Source organism: Chanodichthys erythropterus, chromosome 10 (assembly GCF_024489055.1).
Source record: "Chanodichthys erythropterus isolate Z2021 chromosome 10, ASM2448905v1, whole genome shotgun sequence".
NCBI classification, from domain to species: Eukaryota; Metazoa; Chordata; class Actinopteri; order Cypriniformes; family Xenocyprididae; genus Chanodichthys; species Chanodichthys erythropterus.
The window spans coordinates 10,007,150-10,031,752 of NC_090230.1; the positions used below are offsets into that span (position 1 = coordinate 10,007,150).

Sequence of the window (24,603 nt, forward strand, 5' to 3'; positions counted from 1 at the left end):
TATGAATGTCATACATTTACCCATAATCCTTCACATCCATCAAACCTTCTGATGTCGTATGATTCAGTCAAAATTTACTCACCTAATCCTGAACACTCGTGCAATTTAGCACTAAATCAAGCCTTCCTGATCTACATCTGTCACAGACAGCTGACATTTTGATTCATGAATTATATGCCCTTCACCTTAAAACAGGGAAGAGAGCATAGAAAGAAAAAATAAAAAAGACGGGAAAGAATGCCAGAGGTGTGCATTTATAAATGATGGCAGTGTGAAGCCATTAGTTGGATTTGATCTGAGCTGAGAGGCAGAGGTTTTAGGCATGAGACAGAAAACCAGAGAGATGATCGATCTGACGAGAGAGGTCGTACATCACGGAGGAGAGAGAGTGTTTCTGCAGGTTTGAGTGATGACACAAGATAGTTACAGCTGAGTTCAACTCCGCTCTTGGACTCATTTTAATGACATTACTGGTTGAAGGCCCAGCTTTAAATTAAAAGTTGATATGTGGCCACAACGGCTGCCATCACTTCTGCTCTGGTTAAATCCCATCTATATGCGGCGAGTGGGAGTTTGATGCTTCGTAACACCTCACCTCCGCCCTCTCAGATGGGCGTTGAGTGTTTTAGCCCGCTATTTTCTATTCCCATCCATTTTTTCAAACTCTATTACACAGCAGGAGTCACTACTTTTTAATTTTAGCAAGTGCTCAATGCAATTCGTAAGGTTAATTCAATTCTTTATCTGACAAATAAATGGATTATCATGAGCTTTTTTATGATTAGAACTGTGGCTATAGTTGCACAAGGTTTATTGCTACGTGATCATGCTACAACTAACTCTTGCTAGGCTAGCATATACTAATACATTTACACTGTTATTTAGCCAGACTTACTTGTTTTTTACTTGCTTTTAAGAGTTACGAATAGCAAAAATGCAGCACAGCTTAAAGGTCCCGTTCTTCGTGATCCCATGTTTCAAACTTTAGTTAGTGTGTAATGTTGTTGTTAGAGTATAAATAAAATCTGTAAAATTTTAAAGCTCAAAGTTCAATGCCAAGCGAGATATTTTATTTAACAGAAGCCACCTACATCGAACGGCCAGTTTGGACTACATCCCTCTACTTCCTTCTTTAATGACGTCACTAAAACAGTTTTTTGACTAACCTCCGCCCACAGGAATACACAAAAAGAGGGGGCGTGGTCTTGTTGCGCTCCCACGGAGAAGAGCAAGAGGTGCGTTTGTAGAGTGTGTTTGTCACCATGTCGTTGAAACGGTGTTATTTCATTATCCAATCACCTTTGTGTGGCCTTCCCAGCGACGTTGTACTTAGAGATCAATGGTTACAATTTATGTTTAACTCGGTTCCCGAAAATTATAATTGTGGTATCCTTACTGCAATAGTTAATGTTGGACTGCAGTGCACATAATGGCCACAAGAGGGGACTATGTTTATGTATATGGCTGTTTTCCGTATGAGGTACTCTTCTGAGTGAGTGCTAACGTTGTACATTTTCTGTCGCTGCTTGTGGAGATTAAAGAGTTCAGTCTCTCGGGAATTATTGTCTTTTGTGTTCATTCGGCACAACACCACAATAATCCACATGTAAAACTATGTGCAGCACACGTTATGGCAAGGAGCGCTAAGCTGCTGTCGAATCACAACACAGGAACCGCTGGCACAATCAGAACTCGTTACGTATTTCTGAAGGAGGGCTTCATAGAACAAGGAAGTCATCAGTCCGTTTTTATGACAGTGGAAACAGCGGTATACAGATAAGTAAATTATGTGAAAAATACTGTGTTTTTTTACATGCGAAACATGAACACATGTTATATTGCACACTATAAACACAATCAAAGCTTCAAAAAAACACGAAAAACGGGACCTTTAATGTTTTGATTAAAATACAACTATTTGAAGTGACTTTTGCACAAATGAGATTTCACTGTGGGCTAGTTAGCACAACATGACAAAAAAAAAAACAAAAAAAAACTAGTGTCCGGTTTTGTTGCTTTAATGCACTAGGCTATAGGAAATGGTGTCATATGTAATGAAGTTTGAAAATAACAGACAAAACATGCTCAGAAGCTAGTTGAAATTACTGTTAGTTTTGCATATGAACACATTCACAAAAGTAAAAGTAGCATACATGCAAATGCTAAATTGTCGTTAATTACCCAGCAGTCCCTTGCTGCAGACATCACTATTTTTCACTCATTTCAGTAACATTATGATAAGCAAGCTGAACCAAATGTAATTTTTATGTAAACAGAAGACATTTTTCTAGCTGTAGCGGTTAGAGATGCTATTAGTAGCATTGCACTATAGCGACAAAATAAACATGTTCTAAAAATGTTTTGAGCTCTCATGTGGTTCTGTGTAAACTACATAATTGAGAATCATTTTCAGTTTCAGGAGGGGAGAAGATTATAAACAGCTTATGTTTTCAGGTAAGAGTTTCGATTGGAAGAAAAATCCATCTTACATAATTAGGTGCTTAGCATCATGTTTCCTAAACTGTTTCCTAATAGTGACCCTCCATCTAATAAATCAGTAAAACATATATTAAATCAATATTATTTAGCCTTATTAAATAATCAGTGATATAATTGTGTTGAATGAGAGTCCATAGCTGTCAGCAAAAAAACAAAAACAAAAATTAATTCAGACACATACAAATCGTTTAACCAAATCTCTTTTGTTGGCTAATTGTGGACATTACATCAATAACCTGTAGTTAAAATATAAAAGCAGATGAATTAATGAAAGACATGTATCTCAAGGGAAGTTCAGTTCAGACAATAATAAGAGCAAGACTGTACTTTAAATTGCCAATACATTCGTATCAAGTACAAATGGCAATCTGTGTATGAAATTTAAAATCGACCCTATTTATGTGTAGAATACATATTCTTGGTCTCATATTTGCTAGTTTATCTTATATTCATAATCTTTCACCAAATTATATCAACTTGCTCCGCCCCCAAACAATTCTTATTTCTGATGACATCATCAAGGCCTCTTATTTTCAACCCTTCCCCTCAATCTGCCTGTCATATAGAGACTCTTCACTATCCAACTGTTTTTATTTATTTATCTATTTTTACTTTTTTTTTTTTTTTTTTTCAGCTGAATATAGTGGCTTCTGTTCCCGAGTCATTACCCAACTACACTAATCACAGTGATGATGCAAACAAACCATGGTTAATAGTCAAATACTAAAATGTGAAAGTGACCTGTAGGGACTAGAAGATGAGGAGATGGAATCAAATTCTGGTTTAAACCAAGCAATTGAACCCTTGCACTGGACATCACCTGCAAACAAGCAAACAGTGGGAGTCCATATGTTCCCACCTACTCGTTTACTCATTACAGACTTGAGTTCCCACTTCAACAGCCATACACCAACTAAAAGAGTTACGGCAATAGATGAAAGAGAAAGAGAGGACAATATGAGCAAACTAAACATATGAAAATATTAATTTTGGCTGTTGGAAAGAGACTGGAAGTTAAAATAACTCAAAATGGTGACATGAATCCTGCCTTATCTTCCTCCACAACAAGGTGAAAAGGGAAATCAAATGAGAGACTTAAATTTTTCTTCCCGTTAGTTGATACACTCAACCTTTTGTCCTACAACTTGTTAGACGGTTGCTTTTGACACCATATCCCTTCCTGTCTGTCTTTCTGCATTAGGGACTCAGAATTACCTCGCTACATTCACCTGGAATTTATTTTCCCTGACACTCAGATACCTGATACAGTCCTGAGAGGGCTGCCTGCATCGGATGCTGAATTCTCCTCCAAAAGCTTTTAGCCGATCTTGATTTATTTATTTTTTTCTTTCAACATCAGCGTCTGAAGCTTTGTTACATCGGTATGAAGAAACTCAAATGCTTTTGTCTTCCTATGTTCAACTCCAAGAGATCATATTCAATGGGATAGTAGTAGTATATTCTAGATCAGCACTTTCATTTCATTTTTTGCTTTTTCTTTAAAAAAAAAACAAAAAAACAATTGTCATTACAGCGAAACTTGGAACGGGACTACATTTTATAGCTGTCTAATATTACAGACTGACCAAGCAGCAAATACGTTTTTTTTTTTTTTATCTAATTAGTTGCGCAAGTCAGTGTCATCATCTATTTTGTCAAAATACATTTTGTCAGTTTCTAATTTGGTTTTGCTCTGTTTGGCTGCATTTTTTCACACTGTGCAATATTTCACTTTCAGTGACAACAGCAATAAACACAATACTCAAAATTGGATGCATCGCAGCTGGTGTGGACAAGGTGTACTTCTCCTAATGTAGCTTGAAAATTAGATTGTTTTACAAAATGTTGAGCCAGAAAAACACTGTATCATAACCAGGTACTGTAACAACACAATAAAGTGTCAATCAATTTCTTTTTAAATTACCCAAAGTAAGATAAATCCAGATTTTCCTTTTTTGACTTTATGCAGCTTAAAATGGGATTGTTTAACAAAATGTTGAGGCAGAAAAAAATGGTATCATAATCAGGGCTCTGAACCGGTTTAAGGAACGAAAACGAAAACCGGAAACTAACGAAATTTTGACCGGAACGTAACCAGAAACGGAAACGAAGTCAAATTTAATCGTTCTGAACAGAAACGGTAATTTGAAATGCCCATTAACCGGTTAATAACGTTATTTTATCGTTTCGTTTAATATTTTGATTTGGCAGTCAACCAATCACGAATTCAAATAGTAGGCTACAGCCTATGCAAATGTGACGCATCCAAAGTGTGTGAAATGCCCGCGCTCATGCTCTACAGTGAGATACCCGCGCTGACGCGCTCAGGCTCAGCTGTCAGGTCATCATTGGTTAGGTCACAATGGCAATGCCCTGGCATTAGTTTTTCCAATGATATATGTCACCAACCGTCAAGTATTAGGCCTACATTTAGTAAAAATTAATGTCAAGGAATATGCAGCTTGTTGTACCAGCGAGTACAATTTTCAACGTCACATCACGATCCGCAGCGCTTCTGTGAACGGAGAAAAATAGGCCTACCTACATAACACACATAAAATAAAAGGGAATATTTAAGCCTATAGGCTACGCAAAATATTTCACTTAAATAATTAGGTCTACAGATTAACAAATCGAAAGTGGTTATTTGTTTCGCACTCCAAAGATCTAGAAAAGGAAACAGACATTCTGCTTGTTTTCGTTATTTGTGTCTTTTGTAAATGTATGAATTATGTCTTGCTTTGTATGACCATTAATTACGCAGTACAGTTTACTGAAGGAAAACAAATCAAGTGCTCGCGCCGGCGCCTCACGCGCACGCACACTAATTCTTGCATTGCCTACTTTATATAGCAGCTGTTGAATATTAAAATAAAATAATCAACCAAACGTTACACTGCTCAATTAAATTCTGTAATACAATCTGCCATTTAGCACCCGTGACCACCGCCTGACTGTGCTGTTATATGTGACATCGATAATGTGAGTGAAGTACAAAGCTCATCTAATAAATAATAGTTTAGCATTCGTCTCGAAAATGAAAACAGTTGGATTCATGCCGAATGAGAAAGGTAGGCACTTTAAATGAATTCGTTTTGCATCATATTTAGTTTTATTTCCAATAAATAAACCTGTTTCTTGCCTTGAATATAGCAATAGAAGCTGGAATGGCGTTAAAAAAGTAAATATAACTTTTTTTTGTTAATTTGTTTTTGCTTGACGTTTATATAGCCTAGCCTGGATAGTCCAACTGTTAATTTTAGAGGTTTTGTTGTGGAGTAGCCTACATAAATAATATAGGGCAGTTTTGTTCATAATTTATGTTTACAAACATTATAAACAATGGTGTAGGCTAATGTAATATAATAAAATGCGGCCTGTGCAACTTTTTTCCTCCCAGGAATAGCATCGGTATTTTTAACCAGCAAACATTAAAATATCTTGAAAAAATAATTTATAAACCATTGTTTTTCCTTTCGTTTAATAGGTTTACATTTGGACAGAATCTTGTTCTAAAAGAAAACAAAGATAGTGTATTTGCCGTCGTAGACCTACAACTAGGGACTTTAAGCAGCAGCTGCTGACAACGGCAACGGCATTCTGGCGTTCCATTGCGCATGCGCAAATTTAACTGCTACTTCTTGACGTTCTACTGTAACCGTCTACTACGGCAGGGTAGCCGATTTGCCGTAGTCGATAATACGTGACAGACTAGATAAGTAAATGTTATGTTCTATGGTTATGTGGTATTTTAGTTGTATCTGTATGTCATTTAATGCCAACAGCAACCATTCTCTTGCTTTTATTTACATGTAATGTATTGTTTACTATGTCAAATGATTAAATGATCCACGCCATCCTCTTTGTTGTTGCTTAGTGATTTTTGCGTTCTTTAGCTACGGCAGTTGACAGTTTACTTCCGGTCATCGTTGCCGTTCCATCAACAGCTGTTGCTTAAAGTCCCTATTTTGTAGGTCTACGACGGCAAATACACTATCTTTGTTTCTTAATAAATAAAATGCAGTAGCCTACGTATTATTGTTATTATTAAGTAGGCTATATGCAGAAAAAAAAAAAAAAAAAATTAAACATAACGTTATTAACCGTTATTTTTTCTTATCCCCTTTATAACCACTAGCTGGCACCATGTGTGGTTGGAGTTGTAGGCCTTATTCAGGCCTTCTTCCAGATTACATGTTGGCACAGTTCTATGTTGGTTTTTGTATGATTGCCACTAGCTGACGCCACTTGTTTGCAAGTTTTAGGCCTTGTAGGCCTCCTGTAGCATGTTTTAGTTCGGTTGTGTACTCCACTAACTTTGAGAGTAAAAGGTGCTTTGTACTGAGTACGTTTCTGAGTGGCTTACCTCTCAGGGTGAGTTTTTGTGTTAAACTGTACTGTTGTTTGGTTTTCTACATTTGCTTCCTTGAGCATGGTTTTGTTATCCTTTAGCTCTAGTTAAGTAGCTACTTCGTAAGTAACTTGGTTTAGTGGCCACTAGACTAAGGCCGCGTGTTGACGGGTAGTCCTTTGAGAACATGCTGGTGTATGTTATAGTGTACTCCTCTCACTGAGAGAGTTAGAGGTATTTTTACTGAGTATACGACTGGTTGGCCAGGGACCCAGGTGACTTATTAACCTCCTTGTAGTTCGGTTATTTGTCCCTCCTGGAAGTTGAAACACTGCCACAAGCTGACGCCATGTGTCTGACTGAGGTTGTAGGCCCGTTTGTTGGGCCTCCTTTAGTTCATGATGGCATATGTTGTTCTCCTCTTGCTTTAAAGAGTAAAAGGTTCTTTTACCAAGTACACTGCTCGTTGGATTATGTTAGATGGACTGTTATGTGGGCACTCACAGTCTTATCTGCTGTTACTGAAGTCGTGTGGTTTGTTCTTGCTTCCAGCAAGTTAGAAGTTCAAGTGTGCAGTTTTCTAGCGCACAGCCTCCTCAGCACAATATTAGACGCTGAATAGTTCTGTCCCCAGGATGTCCATCTCTTCGCGTGGGTTTGAGTTGCTTACTGCCATTTTGCAGTCACTCTTAATTGCTGTCTTCTCTGAAGAATGCATTTGTTGAGACTGTGTTTACAGGCAGGGATGGCCAAGACTGAGTTTGTCCCGTGTCAGATTAGGTTGGTCTCCCTGGTGGCCTTCTAGTGACTGGCTGGGGTTCCCTGGCCACATTCCCTTAAAGGGACCTTCTTTCTGCAGAAGATTTGGTTCCAGAAGCCTTTGAGCGGCCTTGGTAGGCTTCCTATGGAAGGCCTCTTTTAGGTTCAGCTTGGGCTGTTGGCCGTAGGGAATTCTGTCACTGACAGCCTTTGCGTGACCCGAGGGTGATTTGCTATCTGCCGTTTCTCTCGAAACTGCTGGACATTTGTCTAGCCATCTTGGCATGCACTCTCCTCAAGCATGCCGGCGTGGGTATATCATTCCCCATAGAGGTATATGCAAAGTAGAGTTCCCTTTCGAAAGGGAACGTCTCAGGTTATGTATATAACCATGGTTCCCTGAGAACAGAGAACGAGACTCTGCGTTGCTTTGCCATGCTTCGGGCTGCCTGCTGAATAGTCCCTCAAGACGATAAGATAATGACTGTTTCCATAGGTGCTCCTTTTATACTTCCTGGTTCGCGCTATGATATGTCATAGGCTGTCGCCGGCCAATAGGATTGGAGTGGTTTGATTCTTTGGCTTTCAGACATCAGTTCACGGGTGACGTTCCCCCATAGCGGTAAACGCAGAGCCTCATTCCCTGTTCTCAGGGAACCATGGTTACATGCATAGCCTGAGACTTTTTGTCCTAGCTATGTGACAGTCAACATTTTATAATCTGATTTAGGGTACATTTACACAACAATGATGTACTAAAAACTGAAAAGATTTCCATTGCGTTTTCTCCATTCCAACAGACAATATTGTCAAAACAATCCCCATTCATACGGATCCACATTGCTAGTAGACAAGAAGAGGCTTAGTCGACCAAAATCAGCATTAGTTGGCAAGTCACTGAAAAAAAAAAATCTCCACAGGAAGTGTCGAAGTTCAGTCTGTGATGGGCAGATCATTAATGGCAAGAAATCCAAACATTCCACCTATCATTCATCATTCATCGACCTCAAGTATGGCTTATCACTTGAAACATGTTAGTAGCAACTTTACAAGTCCACTCACTCTAACCTTAACTTAGATAAATGTGCACTATTATTTGGTGCATATCCAAGTGTTTGAGTAGAGAGCCCGTTTACTGCATGACATGGAGGTGCCAGTGCGATCAATTGCATTTAACTTAAAATAGTCTCTCATTTCTGGTCATTCAGATAAGAATAATCCAACATTCGAAACTTCTAAATGGTTTGCTTTTATTTCTTTAAACTCACAATAACAAAAAAACATTGCTTTTGTAAAACAATGAAAAAAAAAAGGGTGTGCTTTCTGCTGTCTCGGTAAACTTGAGTGCATCACAAAAATGAACAGAAACTCAGCATATACTACAGCCTCACAGAAATATATCTCTGGAAAGCTTGGAATGTTTAGTTTAAATGAACAGATTCAAATCTAATGTTACTTGATGCGCCATGTAACTAGGTTAGTTGTTCAGGGAAGAAGGAGACCGAAACCGGCAAATGTTCAACATGTTTCATAATTAAAATAACCAAACTACAAAACGAAAGTAAAGCGGCAGCCCCTCACAGATAAAAACAAACATAAACATAAAAAAATCCTCTCTTGTCCTTCACTGTCATCACTCCTCCTTTTATGCTTCCGGAGCTCCTCTGTGAGAGATAGCTTGCCACACCCAAAAGACATGTAATACGCTTCCAGGCCTCCAAAATGGTGTTGCTGAGAAAATGATTGGCCCAAATGCATTTTTTTTTTATTTATTTTTTTTTATTTGAAAACCATTCAGCTGTATTAAACATCAAATATGTTCTGATTGGCTGTGATTTTGTCACTTAGTGCAGCATTTCATGTTTACCAAGGACAGAAAAATGACTTTAGGAATAGTTAACCCGAAAAAGAAAACTGTATTATTTTCTCACCCTCATATCGTTTCAAACTTGAATGACTTAAGCCCTATTCGGACAGAATTAGTTTTATGTAGATTAGTCTTCTGTAGAAAGGTCTGGAAAAATTACCTCAGGTAATGCTAATCCTGTGCAAACAGACCAGCTGTAAATACGTAAATATTCCATTTCTTTCGATACTACATTTGTACTGCGTTGTTAAGCCATTAGGCTAAGACACATTGGGGAAAACTTATTTTCTTTGATTTCTGAAGCCTTTTTCAATTTCAATTGGTTTGAGGAGTTGAATAAAACGAAGCAAGCCTGACTGAGCCTGCCAAAAGGGGTGGGGTCTCAGGCTATATAAGCGGGCGTCTCACCTAGGCAGACTGATTCACTCTCCTTGAAGCCACCTTCCTGCAAGCTGATCAGCTCGCTGCTTTGCAGCAGCCGGATCAGCTCGCTTCTCCTCTGCTCGCTGCTCTCAAACAGCTCTGATCAGCACGCCACTTCTCAGCAGCCAGAACAGTCAACATTCTCCAGCAGCACTGCTTCCCGCGCCTCTCTCAAGCAGCCCCGGTCAGCGCTTCGCTCATGAGCTGCCTGCAGAGTCCTAGAGCACCTGTTTCAGTTCATCCAACCTGCCATCTTCCGTCAGGTGAGCATATAGAGCTTATTTTTATTAAAACTATTTTCACTGGCATTGTTTCTAGCGATGGGTCATTTGCAGAGCCCCTAAGCACGTCATTTGCCAGGTCCGCCCCACAAGCCGTGTTCACTGAGGACGAGTGCTCTCACTACTGACAGCGCTCAGCTGAATATGACATGATGCTGACTGAGAATCATGGTATATATTCTATATATTCACCCTGAAAGAACATATTTCTCTGGCGTTTGTTGCAAAATGATAAATCTCTGAGCATGTCGTTTGCTGGTCCCGCCCCTGGAAGCCACGTTCATTGAGAACGAGCGCTCTCACTATGAGAGCACGAGCCTTGCTGCATTCACAGACTGCTTTTTCTAAAAAGCAGCTCTTTCCCTCATTTTCCACTGTTCTCTTTATCTCAAGCTGAGATGAGAAACAAAGGTTACAGGGCCAGTGAACGGGACTAAGTGAGCTCTCGCCAGTTTATATCCCGCATGTCTCACTCTTCCTGCAGCAGGAGATTTTCCCGGTGTGCAGCACTGACAGCATTATGTCATGACAATCTCCCCTGTAACTATCAGGTGAGACTCATGGAATATATTTCTTCTGAAATAATAACTTCATGTGGTAAAATGCAGAATTTCTGAGTGTGTCACTTGCCGGCCCCGGCCCCGCCCCCGCAAGCTGCTTCCATTGAAGATGGACACTCTCACCATGAGAGCGCGAGTCTTGCCTTGCGGCGTTCACAGACCACTTATCTGAAGATGGCTCTTCCCCTTGATCTCCACTGTTCTTTTTATCTCTGACTTGAGACAAAAGAACAATGCAATCACAAAACTGATTGAATGGGGCTAGGTGAGCTCACGCTGGTCTATTCCCGCGTCTCTCATTCTCCCGGCAGCAAGGGGATTCCCCAGCTCTATGCACGCTTGAGAGCAAGCATAGCACTGACAGCACTCAGCTGTTCTTTAGAAAAAAACCCGTTCTGATCAAGATGCTGGAGACGGATGCTTATTTTTGCATCCAGATAGCCCCCCATCACAGTCACTTCTTGGGATTCGCCTTTGAGGAAGTGGCATATCAATACACGGTCCTTTGTCCCTAGCTCCTCGCACTTTTACGAAGTGTATGGACACAGCTCTTTCCCTCTGAGGCAGATGGGAATCCGCATGCTGAATTACCTCGATGACTGGCTCGTTCTGGCCCAGTCGGAGGCAGAGCTAGTGTCACACAAACACCTCCTCCTCAACCATCTAGAGTGTTTGGGGCTCAGTATCAATCTTCCAAGAGACACAATCTTCCAATCTGTCTCCCAGCCAACGTATTACATTCCTGGGAACAATTATTGACTCAACCCATATGAGGGCCATAGTCTCACCAGAACGGTCTCTGGCCATTCAGCAGCTTGTAGAAACTTTTACGCCCGGAACTTCTCTGCCAGTCAAAGGGGTTTCAGATGATGCTGGGTTTTATGAGCTCACCATCACCAGCTCTACAGCTGGGCCTGCTCCACATGCACCCACTGCAGTTTTGGCCTAAAACCTTGAGTCAGGGTCACTGCCTAGTCAAGGTGAACCAGGCGTTCATCACAACCCTGGCCCCTTGGATGAATCCCTGCTGGTACAAGCAGGGTGTGACTGTGGGGACGGTAGGCAGGAGGAAAGTCATCTTCACAGATGTTTCCAAGATGGGCTGGGGAGCCCTGTGAGATGGCCACCCGGCCTTCGGCACTTGGACGAGTTTGGAAAGCAAGCTTCATATCAGCCGCCTGGAAATGCTGGCAGTATATCAAGCTCTCCACGCATTCCTACCACTCCTGGCGTGACACCACGTCTTAGTCCAACCAGACAACATAACGGTGGTGTCCCTCTTCACCCTGGTGAGTGCCCAGCCTCCTATAGCAGGGCAGTCTGTAGGTAAGAACAATCTTGTTGTTCATTACCTGAAGGGGTCCAGGAGGCTGAACCCTTCTCGCCCCTTTACAATCCCTACCTGGGACCTTTCCACGGTTCTTAGAGGTCTCAAAGGCCCCCCTTTTGAGCCACTTCAGACTGCCAACTTACACCCCTGATGCTAAAACCGCCCTGCTATTGGTGAGTGGAAGATTTACAGGTGCTCTCTGGGAGCCCCTCTTGTCTTGAATTTGGGCCTAATGACTCCAAAGTCATCCTGAAACCAAGGCACGGATATGTCCCTTAGGTTCTCTCCACTCCATTCAGGGAGCAGGTTGTCATTCTTTCTGCACTTCCTCCTTCTCAGGATGATCAGGAGTTGAACTTACCCTATCCTGTTAGGACCCTAAGGACCTACATTGGCCATTCGCCTTATTTTGTCAGTCGGAACAGCTCTTTGTATGCTTCAGAGGCCACACTAAAGGTCACCCAGTCACAAAGCCAAGGCTGGATGGTTAATGCCTTAGCACTCGCCTACTCCTCCTTAGGGCTGCAATGTCCTATAGGTGTTAGAGCACATTCCACGACAGGTATGGCCTCCTCTTGGGCATGGTCCAGTGGTACGTCTATAGCGGAAATTTGTGTGGCGGCCGGCTGGGCCTCGCTGTCCACATTGATCAGGTTTTATAACCTGGACGTCCTTGCGTTACAGACACAGGTCCTCTCTGCATAAGCCTCACTATAATGATCGGCTTTTCATAGACTCCCACCTAAGACTCTAGAGCTCTTGGCTCTAACTTTGTTTTCCTCTACGCACCCTCTGCCCCCTTGGTGCTGAGGCCGCCGTATGAGGTCAGTGTGATGACTATTGTAACCTCTTCTGTCCCAGACTCGATCTGGGTCATTTTTGTTATAACGTATTTGTTACAAGCCCTGTTAGTGCTCTGGGCGAATACTTGATCGTCCCTCCTTCATAGCAAGGCATGATTGTATTGTCCCCAATGCTTCTTAGCCTAGTGGCTTAACAACGCAGTATGAGAGTAGTATCGAAAGGGAACGTACTTGGTTACTAACGTAACCTTGGTTCTCTGAGATACGGAATGAGTACTGCATACTTTGCCATGCTATTCGCAGGACGCCTCATGTTGTTGCTTCAGTCAAATGAAATCTGTCTGCCTAGGTGAGACGTCTGCTTATATAGCCTGATACCCCGTTTAACTGCGTGATTGAAAAAGGCTTCAGAAATTGGAGAAAAGGAGTTTTCCCCCAATGTGTCTTAGCATAATGGCTTAACGACGCAGTACTCATTCTGTAAGGTAACCGAGGTTACATTAGTAACCAAGTATGTTTTCCATGGTTTTTAGAATATGGAGGTGCTTGAAAAAGCATTCAGTTGCGTTTTAGGTGGTGGGACAAGTCTATGGCAAACAGTGTTCTCTTTCATAGGTTCACTCGATGCAGCGTATAAAATCAAGTCGATTCATTGGCTGATGGCACGGGCGCTGCCCCGACGCTCTTACGTCGCCATCCTAAACTGACGAATTCGCCATCTGCTCCTCAGATTTCTCTGCCTTCACAAAGCGGCCATTTTAGCCCTTCTACTACTATCTGACCCAAATTTCGGATCGTTCTTTGAGTGTTTCATCATCTGCACTTCAGCGACTGCGATAATGGAACTCAGTTGTCCTTGTGGTGAAGTGCCATGGAGTTTCATCGTTGTATATGTGTTTTCGCTTCATTCCAGCGATTGAAGACACGCTGACTACACCTCTTTCCATCTTTGGCTCCTTCTTGGAAGTCTCGCCTCCTCCTTCCATCTAAACCGTGCAGGACTACTTCCACCCTTATCGGAAAGTCCTACATGGCAGCTGGTCAGGCGGGCATGGCCCTTCATACAATGGCCATTCTCCAAGCCTACCAGGTGGTCAAGGAGCTCCGCAGAGCCACAGATTTGGCCTTAAGAGCCACTAAACATACCACACGTGCTATAGGTGATGGTCTGACTCCAGAAGCGGTCAAGGAGCTCCACAGAGCCAAAGATTTGGCCTTAAGAGCCACCAAACATACCGCGCGTGATATACGGCACTCCATAGCAGGCTTGGTGGCTGCAGAGTGCCACCTATGGCTCAATCTTATGGAAATCCATGATAAGGAGAAGGTGTTCCTCATGGATGCCCCTATCTCAGTCTGGTGTGTTCAGGGAGGCGGTCAACACAGTGGTTGACATATTTAGGGTTGCCAAGTCCCAGTCGGCTGCTCTCAGACAGTTTATGCCCAGCAGAGTTAGGGACTCTTCTATCCCCTCCTCTTCTCTACCCAGAGAGCACTCCTTGTATAGGAAGGAGTCCGCCAGTAGGAGAAGTGACCCGGTTCATTCCCCACCGACTACGGTTTGGGGACCCCGTGGTCGCCCATTGCCCTGCCAGCGACCCCATAGGCATCTTGAGCTGAAGCAGCCCTGCAAGCCCTCCGCTGAGCCTGTGGTTGCCCATTGCCCCGTCAGCGACCCCATAGGCGTCTTGAGCGGAAGCGGCCCAACAAGCCCTCCGCTCCAGCTCCTTAGAGTCACTCCTGAACCTCACGCCAGAAAGAGGAGCGCTTCCCCTGCCTTCAGAGGTTGGGTCAAGCATTTCTGCCCACCTCGCACTCGCTCTTCTCATCCAGCTCTGTCACATCCGCTGCCCAGCGCGTTTCGGTGTGCAGTGTTCGATCAGCCTCACCTCTTTTCATCAGGGGAGATAGGAGACGAACTATGCTTTCTCCCTTCGCCGCCGATTTGTGTGTTGCCTGCTGCTCGCGTAATCAGAGACACAGGCTGTGGGCCCTCTCATTCCGTGCCAGGACGCTGGACGCTCTCCTTCGTGGTCAACCATGCTATCCTGCAAGGAACAGTTCGACACTCAAATACAGGTATGTCCTCTACATTGCGACACACTGCTTCCTCTATCACATTTCTTTCACGAATGGAGGCATCTGCCAGGGGTATTGCCTTAGATTCTAAAAAACAGTGCAGTTTGGTTACACACTCCAGTTCTGTTGACAAGTGGCCTTTTTCGACAGAGAAATCTGAGGAGCAGATGGTGCGTTAGTCAGTTTAGGATGGCGACATAAGAGCGTCGGGGCAGCACCTGTGCCATCAGCCAATGAATTGGCATGATTCTACATGGGCTTCAGACAATCGGCACACCCAGAGTGCATTCCCATTGCATCATACCTAATCAGCGTCTTGTTGCTTATTCAGAGAACATAGGTTATGCCAGTAACCTGAGACATTTTCTGCATACCATTCAGATAAAAAAGAAGGTCAATGGCACCTCTTAGAGGAATGAAACTTCTTTTAACTTTAGGTAAGTGCCTATTACCAACAGTATCCAATTAGAATTTAATTAATCATTCAACTGGACATAACTGGACATAACTTTTTAGTATATTTAAATATATAGTATGTCTGTGTGTGTGTGTGTGTGTGTGTGTGTGTGTGTGTGTGTGTGTGTGTGTGTGTGTGTAGGTGTGTGTGTGTGTGTGTGTGTGCACATTATATGGTTGGAAACAACATAATATGTACATGATGACAGGGAGGTGACAGCGGTAGGTAAATCGAGTTACCCATCCCACTGGTTGTTTTACTGAGATTTCTTATCCCTTGCGAATTGGCCATTAATATTACAGATGTCCAGTGGTAAAATTACATTACTCTACTCTTGTAAAACTAATCCCATCCAAAAGGGCTTTGCAGTATGTTCATCAGTAAACCAAAAAAAAAAATATATAACTCACCCAGTGTTCTCCATGTTTATCTTTACACAGTTCCAAAGCAGCAATTTCTAACTCTTGACACTTGCTTAATGAATGCAAACCAACAAGAACAAGGCTGAGACAGATTCTCAATGCATGTCAAGATCTTTTATAGCATAACTATTACTAATAAACAGAGTGGTTAGAAGAAAACGAGACACACAGAAATGTAGCACATAAAGCTACAAAAATGTCTCTGTTTTTATTATTAAATATACATTTATTTACAATACACTTGTATAATTCTAACCATATAAAACCAGCCTAAAATAAGTCAGTCATTAGTGTATTTTATAGTCCATAACATAGTCAGTGATTTGTCATGTTAATATAAGATTTGGTCACACTTTATTTAGGTGTTCTTAACTATGTACTTACGTCAGAAAATAAGTACAATGTACTTATTGTGTTCATATTGTATGGCAAAACACTTTTGCTGCTATTGAGGTGGGATATGGGTAAGGTTAGGAACAGGATTGGTGATATGGGTAGGTTTAAATGTGGGTTAAGGTGTAAAAAGAAGGCTCAACATTGTAATTATAGATGTAATTACAGATAACATTAATTACAGCTGTAATTATATGCTGGTAAACATGTACAGTATGTACACAATAAGTCCATTGTATCAAATAATTGAAATTTAAATGTAAGTACATAATAGTTAAAGACTCCTAATATAAAGTGGGACCAAAGATTTAAATGCACTTCAAAAAAAAAAAAAAAAAAAAAAAAAAAATGTTTAGGCAACTGACTGCATTCCCCCCTCCCATTTGGTGCCATTTGTTAGCCATTTGTTAGTGCTTTCTGGTGTACTGGACACTCTGGCTTGTTATGAAGGAAGAGAGCTGTGTGCATTACGTGCAGCAGCTTGGTGAATTTCAGCAAACATCTACAAAACAACATAACACAACTGCCATGGCTACAAACACAATACTCTGGGTCCTTCAAAAACAACTACTACTTCATATTCCTGCATTCAGTGAAAATTCACAAAGGCTAAACAGTTCACACCTCATGGAGACTTAAGTTTTTCCGACACGACTGTTGTACCAGGAAATTGATAAACCTTAACAAACGTGGCTCATGAATATTAATTAGACCACAATGTTCACCCAATAGTAGTAAATGATTTGATGAAAGGGAGGCATCAGTGTTATTTTTTAACCCCCCCACCCCCCAAATTGTCCTTTTAATGTAGTCAATATTTCAACAAACTATAGCCTATTTAGGTGATGTTAATGTGTAATCAATGTTAACTAAAACTAATATTTTTGACAATTGAAACATCATTTCCAAACATTAACAAATACTATAATAGTATATTAATAATACTAAAATAACCAAAATTCAATATGACTAACTTTAACCAAATTATCTATAATTTTGGAAAATTTGTTTTCCCAATTTTAAGCCAAATCAAGCTGTTAAAATATAACAATTATTTCCCAAAAAGTCCCATGCTTTTTTAATGGTCACTACACTGCTGAATGTACTGAAAATTCAAATTTTTGTACTTCTAGTGATGCGTAGTTTAATTTAAAAAAACTACATCACATCTTAAACTTCCTTTGAGCTGCTAAAATTGCTCAGGAAGCCATCCTGCTTTGCGTCCGTTTCGGAGGCATGAATATCTGAGATTGAGGATTCATTACCTCCGTGAGACGCACTGAAATCTAATGAGAGGAATGAGCCAATCGTGGTACAACATTCCGGCTGGTGTTTATCCACGCTGAGATGGATTTAGCTGTAAATCGGACTCAGTTCTGAGCCCAGGGCTGTTTGAGAGAGGATCCATCATCTCTGTTCCATCGCGGGAGTGACATTTACATAGATCACAGCTAGATAAATATCTAGCATTACTGATTCTTTGTCCTGACGCCACTGAAAATGACGAATGAGGGGGTTGGGTGGGGCGATGATTAGATACCGCCTCAAAGCTTCGATCTGGCGCATTGTGGGTTTTATCAGAGGAATCTGCACTTCTTGACCTTTTCCTATGCTATCCTGTTCAGAACATTTTTTTTATCATGTTGAGTCCGGGAACCAATTATATTTAGATTATATCTCATAGCGGTGAGGAAGAAATCTTAATATGATCTAAGACATATTTGAGGCTCATACAGAAAAGACCTGGCAACCTTTAAAAGGATGTGAATGATATTTTGACTCCATTACTCGGTTCCTCTGGAATATAATGCAATAGAATTAGGTCCCACCAGTACAGAATGAATTCTCATATTCCCAGTCTAAGAGTTTATTGTGGACTGGTGTGATGCACTTCAATGTGAAACCTTCTCTTCACTGGATTCACAGGGAACTTTGTGTTCCCAGAAAAGACATCATGGTCACTTTTTAACAACATATGAGACTTTACACAAGTAAACGTGAAACAAAATGTACCTTCTCAGTTGGTTGGTACATTGAGGCCTTATTTCAGGTTCTTCTGCCTTGGCAGAGTGTTTACAATACAATTTTTATCTTTTGTCTAGTAAAAATAAGAAAAATGCGTAATACTTAAAAAAAAAAAAAAGTGTTTGCGATTAAATGTGCTTTTGTTGTTGAGACCCAGATAATGTGATTTATGCAAGTAGAACATCCTTTCAACATTTTTTTTTTTTGGTTCTGGAACAACATATCTTCCAACCAACCTCAGATTTTAGAGGTCGCTTTAGGGCCTGGAACATCCTTATAGGGCACATCAGACATACACTTCTAACAAGAAAATCTGTAAAAGCTTTGATGGAGTGATGCACCGATGCACAGGACAAATGAGTCTTAGAAAACGTAAAATCAAAATTGACCCTATAACGTTCCTTAAAGACCCTATGAAATCAAAATCGGTGTTCTGCAGCTTGTAAGACCACATCTATTAGCTTCCGTTTATTTGCTAACTCACCTTTAAAATGGACTAAATAAATGTTTAGCACCTCTAGGCATTTCAAATTTACAGTCTTCTTCTACTAGAAGACCCATCTTGGACACAGATTTGTGTCCAATAACATCCACTAGACTGAGAATTTTCCTTCCCAAATACCAACTACAATTGATTAGCAAAATCAGTAGAAAATCCTGATTTAGCCATGAATACATGGAAATACAAGGAGAAGTCGCTTTGATATTTCATGCCTCACTTTTCTGTTTCAACAGGAAACACGTCAGAACAGGAAAGAAAGCTGCGTCAGATCATTTCATGGGGTCTTTAAAGACTGATCTAAATTAAAATTGACACTATGTAGTTTAACAAATGTCCCTGGTTTTACTTTGTGCACAAATTAATGTTTTTACTTTATCTGATACAGACCATGTGGGCAGAAAAAATTATATTGACAAATGTCAAGCCTATTTTTCATGATCTAATCAAATCTTGCCAAATAAAATAAAATCAAATAAAAAAAGGCCCACTCTACATTAATTCTTTCTGAATATTCAGTTTCACTGAGCTATAACACATTACATTAATTAAATGGTCCCTGGTATTTTTGAATTTTGAATGATTCATTGGTGCAAATTACTAACTGGTGCAAAATGAAATAACTTGCTCCGCCTCTTTTTATAATAACATCATAGATCCAACCCCTTCCATTCTGGAACATAATGCCTACTTTTCACGCCACAATCAAGTCATTATTTCCTTCTCTTTCCCTTCTGAGATTCATCACATGATTGTAAAGTTAAATGCATTGTGAATGCCATTTCAAGTAGTCCTTAGGAAAGGAAACAGGAGTGAATGTAGAAATAGAGCAAAGGAAGGAGGAAGTGAAAGAGCCTCACTGGTAACATCACCCACTTTATTTGCATTACTACATTGTGCTCGCCCGTGGCTGAACAAGACCATTCGTGCCGGATTAGTACGGCACCAGAGCCGTTTGATTGGTCACGGTCCACAGAATGGGACCGTCGAGTGTTTGTTTGTCTGCCAGAGTGATTCGCATGTGTGCGCACACAAACGATCCTGTAATCTCTTTGTTGTCTGGTTAAATAATTAGCCCTGAAAGCAAAAGAGTCGCTTCAAACGTTTTATTCTCCATCCTCTGCAAAGGGCTGAAGGCCATGTTTGGGTAAGGCTTCAGAGCTTTGAAGCCACCTGATCTTCTAACTCTTGGGAACATTTTGTTTAAAACTGCAGCAAATAACCACCAAATTCAACCCGGTCTGTTAAAATCCACCACTCTGCTTGCGTACCACTATAGTTCAACGTATCTGTGTTGTGAACTTTCTGTTCCCTGAATCCTGGATGCTAAAGGACAGTGGTTGGGAGGGTGAAGGGCACTGGCTGTGTCCACAAGGCTCAGCTGACTTCCTGTCTCCCGATCCCTGTCCACTGAGTTGGCACACAACACAGGGTCACAGCGACTCAGTGGGGGTCACGAGTTTCGTATGCCACAGGTCAGATGAAGTACTCTTTCCTGCTGTCTCTCATGGCACTGTGTAGGTCCAACTCAGCCCGATATCGGAGTTCTGGCCTGGGCTGGTGATCTTTCTCCTTGACGGTGGCCAGCTGCCGGTTACGTTCGTGTCTATGGCGGTACAGGAAACGGGTCATCACGGCCACGGCGCAGAGGGTAATGAGCACTACTGCTGCTATCAAACCTACGAGAGACAGAATAAGTAAGTGGCGCTTTTGCCAATGCAATCACAGACAATTAACAGTTAATATGTAGTCACATTTTTTGTTACTCTGTTAAATTCCATGGGCAAAATCCAGTCATTACAATAGGAATTCACAATTCAGGATTTAGATTTTGCCTGTGTTCAAGTTAGTCATGTGAAATTGCTATGCAGACCAACAGAAAGTTGCTTGGTTTGATAGTGACTTATGTGAGCAGTGCTTCATACATGTCTGCGCTACTGACAATGGACCTTTTTGCACGCAAAATTTTGTTACTGCACCTTTAGTGTCAACTTTTTCACCTCCAAGATATCTTACTGACAGTTGATATAATTCTGTGAATATTCATAAATGTTTGATTTTAAATTAAATTTGCTTTTAAAAATGGGGCAGGAAAGCAGCACATACCTCCAATTACTGCGGAATCATTTTGGGTAGAGTTTGTAAGTTTCTTCCCTCTACTTCCTGTATCTGTGTGATCTGTGAATAAACAGAATAAGAGATATGGAAAGTACATTAAAACGCACCTTTAATTTGAACGTTGGCTGGTTTGTTAGTTTGACTGGTTGGTGTTTTAATGCCATGCCAGCTTCCTTGGCTATTTTCATGGCAAGTAACAAGTTGAAATACTATAAAAGAGCCTATATAGAGCATATAGTTTCCACCACTGAATTAAAAAAAAAAAAAATTATAGTAAATGATAACTGCAATTTTATAAGTTTAAGTTTATATCTAGCAATTCTGACCTTTTCTCATAATTGCAATTGTGAGTTATAAAGTCCAATTTTGAGGAAAAAAAGGCAGTTTACAATTCTGACATTTTCTTACAATTGCGCAATTCTGACTTTATAACATGCAATTGCGAGTTTATATTTCGCAATTCTGAGATGATCAGAATTGTGAGATGTAAACTTGCAATTGCAAGAAAAAAAGTTAGAATTCTGAGATAAAAAGTATTCTGTGGTGGAAACAAGCTTCCATACCTAAATAAGGCTTTTAAAATTTGCTATGAATAAAAATTCTAAAATGGATTCAGGGTTAAAACTTTATTCAAAAGTGTTTGCTGAGTAAGATAATTTCCTAAGAGAACTTAAATCTGTAATATACTGGACTCGGGCATGAGGAGCACAGCGATGAACCTTTATTTGATATTACATTTGACATAACTTGTGTGTGATTCTGGAATATCCTATTCAACATTGTTTATATATGATCTGATCCCAGTGATTACTGTAAATATAGATGTGACTTTTACCTCACATCAGGGTTAATTTCTTACAGTTTGTTGTTTGTACTCTAATCCCATTAAGTTTGCCATTTGGTGAAAACATAAGATACTATGGTAGCTTTACCAACCTGAAAAAGATCTGGACGAAGACTTATCTGCCAGCTCTCCGCAATTTGACTCTACCAGGTTACCAAGAACGTTGACCAACGAGCTGCCTCGATTCAATATGGCTGCCTTGAGAGGAGCCAAATGGTTGAACTGAACTGAAGATAGACAGCCGATGAAACCTTTTGACCCTGCTTGGAGAACCTCCTCATCTACACCAGCTCGACCTGAGAACATTGGTGGACGGGAGGTTATTTAATATTTGTCCCAACAACTAGAAAACATAGTGCTAAGCCAAGGGTAGACAACGTTGGTCTTGGAGAGCCACTGTCCTGCAGAGTTTTGCTCCAACTCTAATCAAACACACCTGAACAAGCTAATCAGGGTCTTCAGGATTACTAAGGCTACAGGCAGGTGAGTTGTTTTTTCAGGGTTGGAGCTAAACTCTGCAGGACAGTGGCTCTCCTGGACTGATGTTGCATACCCCTGTGCTAAGTGAAAGATTCTTTCCCGTCAAAGTATCTCAAGGTGGTTTGGTGTGGTGAATTAGTCAGTTAAGCAGTAGCTTGCACACCCACAGCTTTAATCTTGAAGTTTAATTAAACCGCCTACCTGTGACTTTCCCCAATGTCAAAGACCTTATCGTGATTAACTCTTTGTCCGTGGACAGGCTGTATTTCAGATTGGTATCTTTATCAATCTAAGAAGGAGAGGGATACAGAGAGAAAGCCAGAGAAAGAGAGAGATGTGGCGTGACTTTCGTAAGATTCCACAAATACTCAGATATTTTATTGGTGTGAGAGAAAAGCTGTCGTGTGTTAATCTGCAACACTGTGTGAAGAATACTGATAACATCCTTGAATTTAAGCACTGCTCATAAATTCTGTGCTACTGGGGTGAATACAAAACTTCGATGTATCATCAGCCATGCACATCAAGGGTACTTTATTTAACTCAAACTGAAAACAAATCTGATCTAAATCAATTGAGAGGAATGCAATTAATGATGCTACAACTTTTCCAAAGCAATATCGGGACTCAATCATGAAAAACAAGTGGAACACTTTCATTGTAAACTGTGTAAAACCACTGATGTTTAAATCAAATTTGTGTAATTTATTCGTAAAACCATTAAAGGGATCGTTCACCCAAAAATGAAAATTTGATGTTTATCTGCTTACCCCCAGTGCATCCAAGATGTAGGTGACTTTTTTTCTTCAGTCGAACGCAAATTATGATTTTTAACTGCAACCGCTGCCGTATGTCAGTCAAATAATAGCAGTGGATGGGAACTTCAACTATAACAGTAAATAAAACTTGCTTAGACAAATCAAAATTAAAACCTGCGGCTCGTGACGACACATTGATGTCCTAAGACATGAAACGATTGGTTTGTGCGAGAAACCGAACATTATTTATATAATTTTTACCTCTAATACACCACTATGTCCAACTTCGTTCAGCTTCCTGTTAGTGAGGTCAAAAAACGCGTTCTGGTGACGGAAGTGATGTCTCGCCCATATACTTCAATGAGCGCGAGACATCACTTCCGTTGTCAGAGCGCGATCAGACCTCACTAGCTGGAAGCTGAACGAAGTTGGACATAGTGGTGTATTAGAGGTAAAAAATTATATAAATACTGTTCGGTTTCTCGCACAAACCGATCGTTTTGTGTCTTAGGACATTAATGTGTCGTCACGAGCCGCAGGGTTTAATTTGGATTTGTCTATGGAAGTTTTTTTCGACTCTTATTGTTCAAGTTCCCAATCACTCCTATTATTGGACTGACAGCGGTTGCAGTTAAAAATCATAATTTGCGTTCGACTGAAGAAATAAAGTCATCTATATCTTGGATGCCCTGGGGGTAAGCAGATAAACATCAAATTTTCATTTTTAAATTTGTTCACCCAAAAATTCAAATTCTGTCATTGATTACTCACCCTCATGTTGTTCCACACCCGTAAGACCTTCGTTCATCTTGGGAACACAAATTAAGATATTTTTGATGAAATCCAAGAGGTATAGAGTACAAGGGGGCTAAAGGCACCGTGGGGCAAAAGGCGCCTTTGATTTTATTTTCCTCTAAACCACTAAACCTGCTGCAGCACTTTCCTAAACATCCGCTTTTCAAAATGCACATGCAAATTTGTCTGATCCTTGACGTGATCAGAGTTGATTCTGAGGTAGTTTGATCTAATATTTGATGTTTTTTTAAATGTTGTTGATTTAAGCAGCAAATAAGAATCCTTTAATGTTTGTATTTTCAGACAAAGGTCTTCTGAATGATTTTCAGTTCTGTTCAAGGTAATTCAAGCAACACTTTTTCAATAACATAATAATATGTAAAAGTATGGTATTTGGGGTAAAAAGTGCACCTGCTGTTGGGGCAAAAGGCACAATAATTAACATGATTATGAATAGCTGGCTAAATTTTCCATTTCTTGACATGTCATGGTTAGATTCACATAGCAAATATCATATATCAAATTGGGTATCCATCTTAGAGATAATACCCATATTTATAATGAAACAATAATATTTTAAAATATATTAATCATATGATAATAAAATATCATTTATTGTTACTACTGTAAATCTATATTAAATACGTTATTATGGGATCTCCTTCAATGCTTTCAGAATCTTTACTTTTTTAAGCAATTTTGTTTCTGTATTTCTGTATTTTTAAAATCTATTTTTATATTTTATATATACAAATATATATCCCATAGGCCTAATTTAATGACAGTATATTTATCAAACAAAAATGAATTCTTTTATTTATAAAAATAAACAGAAAATAGAACAAACTTTGCTAAAGTGA

General features: G+C 40.3%; 1 protein-coding gene across 1 annotated transcript in view; it reads right to left on the reverse strand.

Annotated features, from left to right (window-relative positions):
• Positions 1 to 19,108: 19,108 nt before the first annotated feature.
• The window catches only part of cntnap5b (contactin associated protein family member 5b), a 104,620-nt gene continuing 99,125 nt past the window's right edge, over positions 19,109 to 24,603 (reverse strand). Inside the window, exons 21-24 of the mRNA XM_067398577.1 lie at positions 22,392 to 22,479; positions 21,803 to 22,006; positions 20,855 to 20,926; positions 19,109 to 20,427 (exon numbers count right to left, since the gene is read on the reverse strand). Of these exons, the coding sequence (XP_067254678.1) occupies positions 20,225 to 20,427; positions 20,855 to 20,926; positions 21,803 to 22,006; positions 22,392 to 22,479 (567 nt within the window). The 3' untranslated portion in view covers positions 19,109 to 20,224. The remainder of the gene's footprint in view (positions 20,428 to 20,854; positions 20,927 to 21,802; positions 22,007 to 22,391; positions 22,480 to 24,603) is intronic.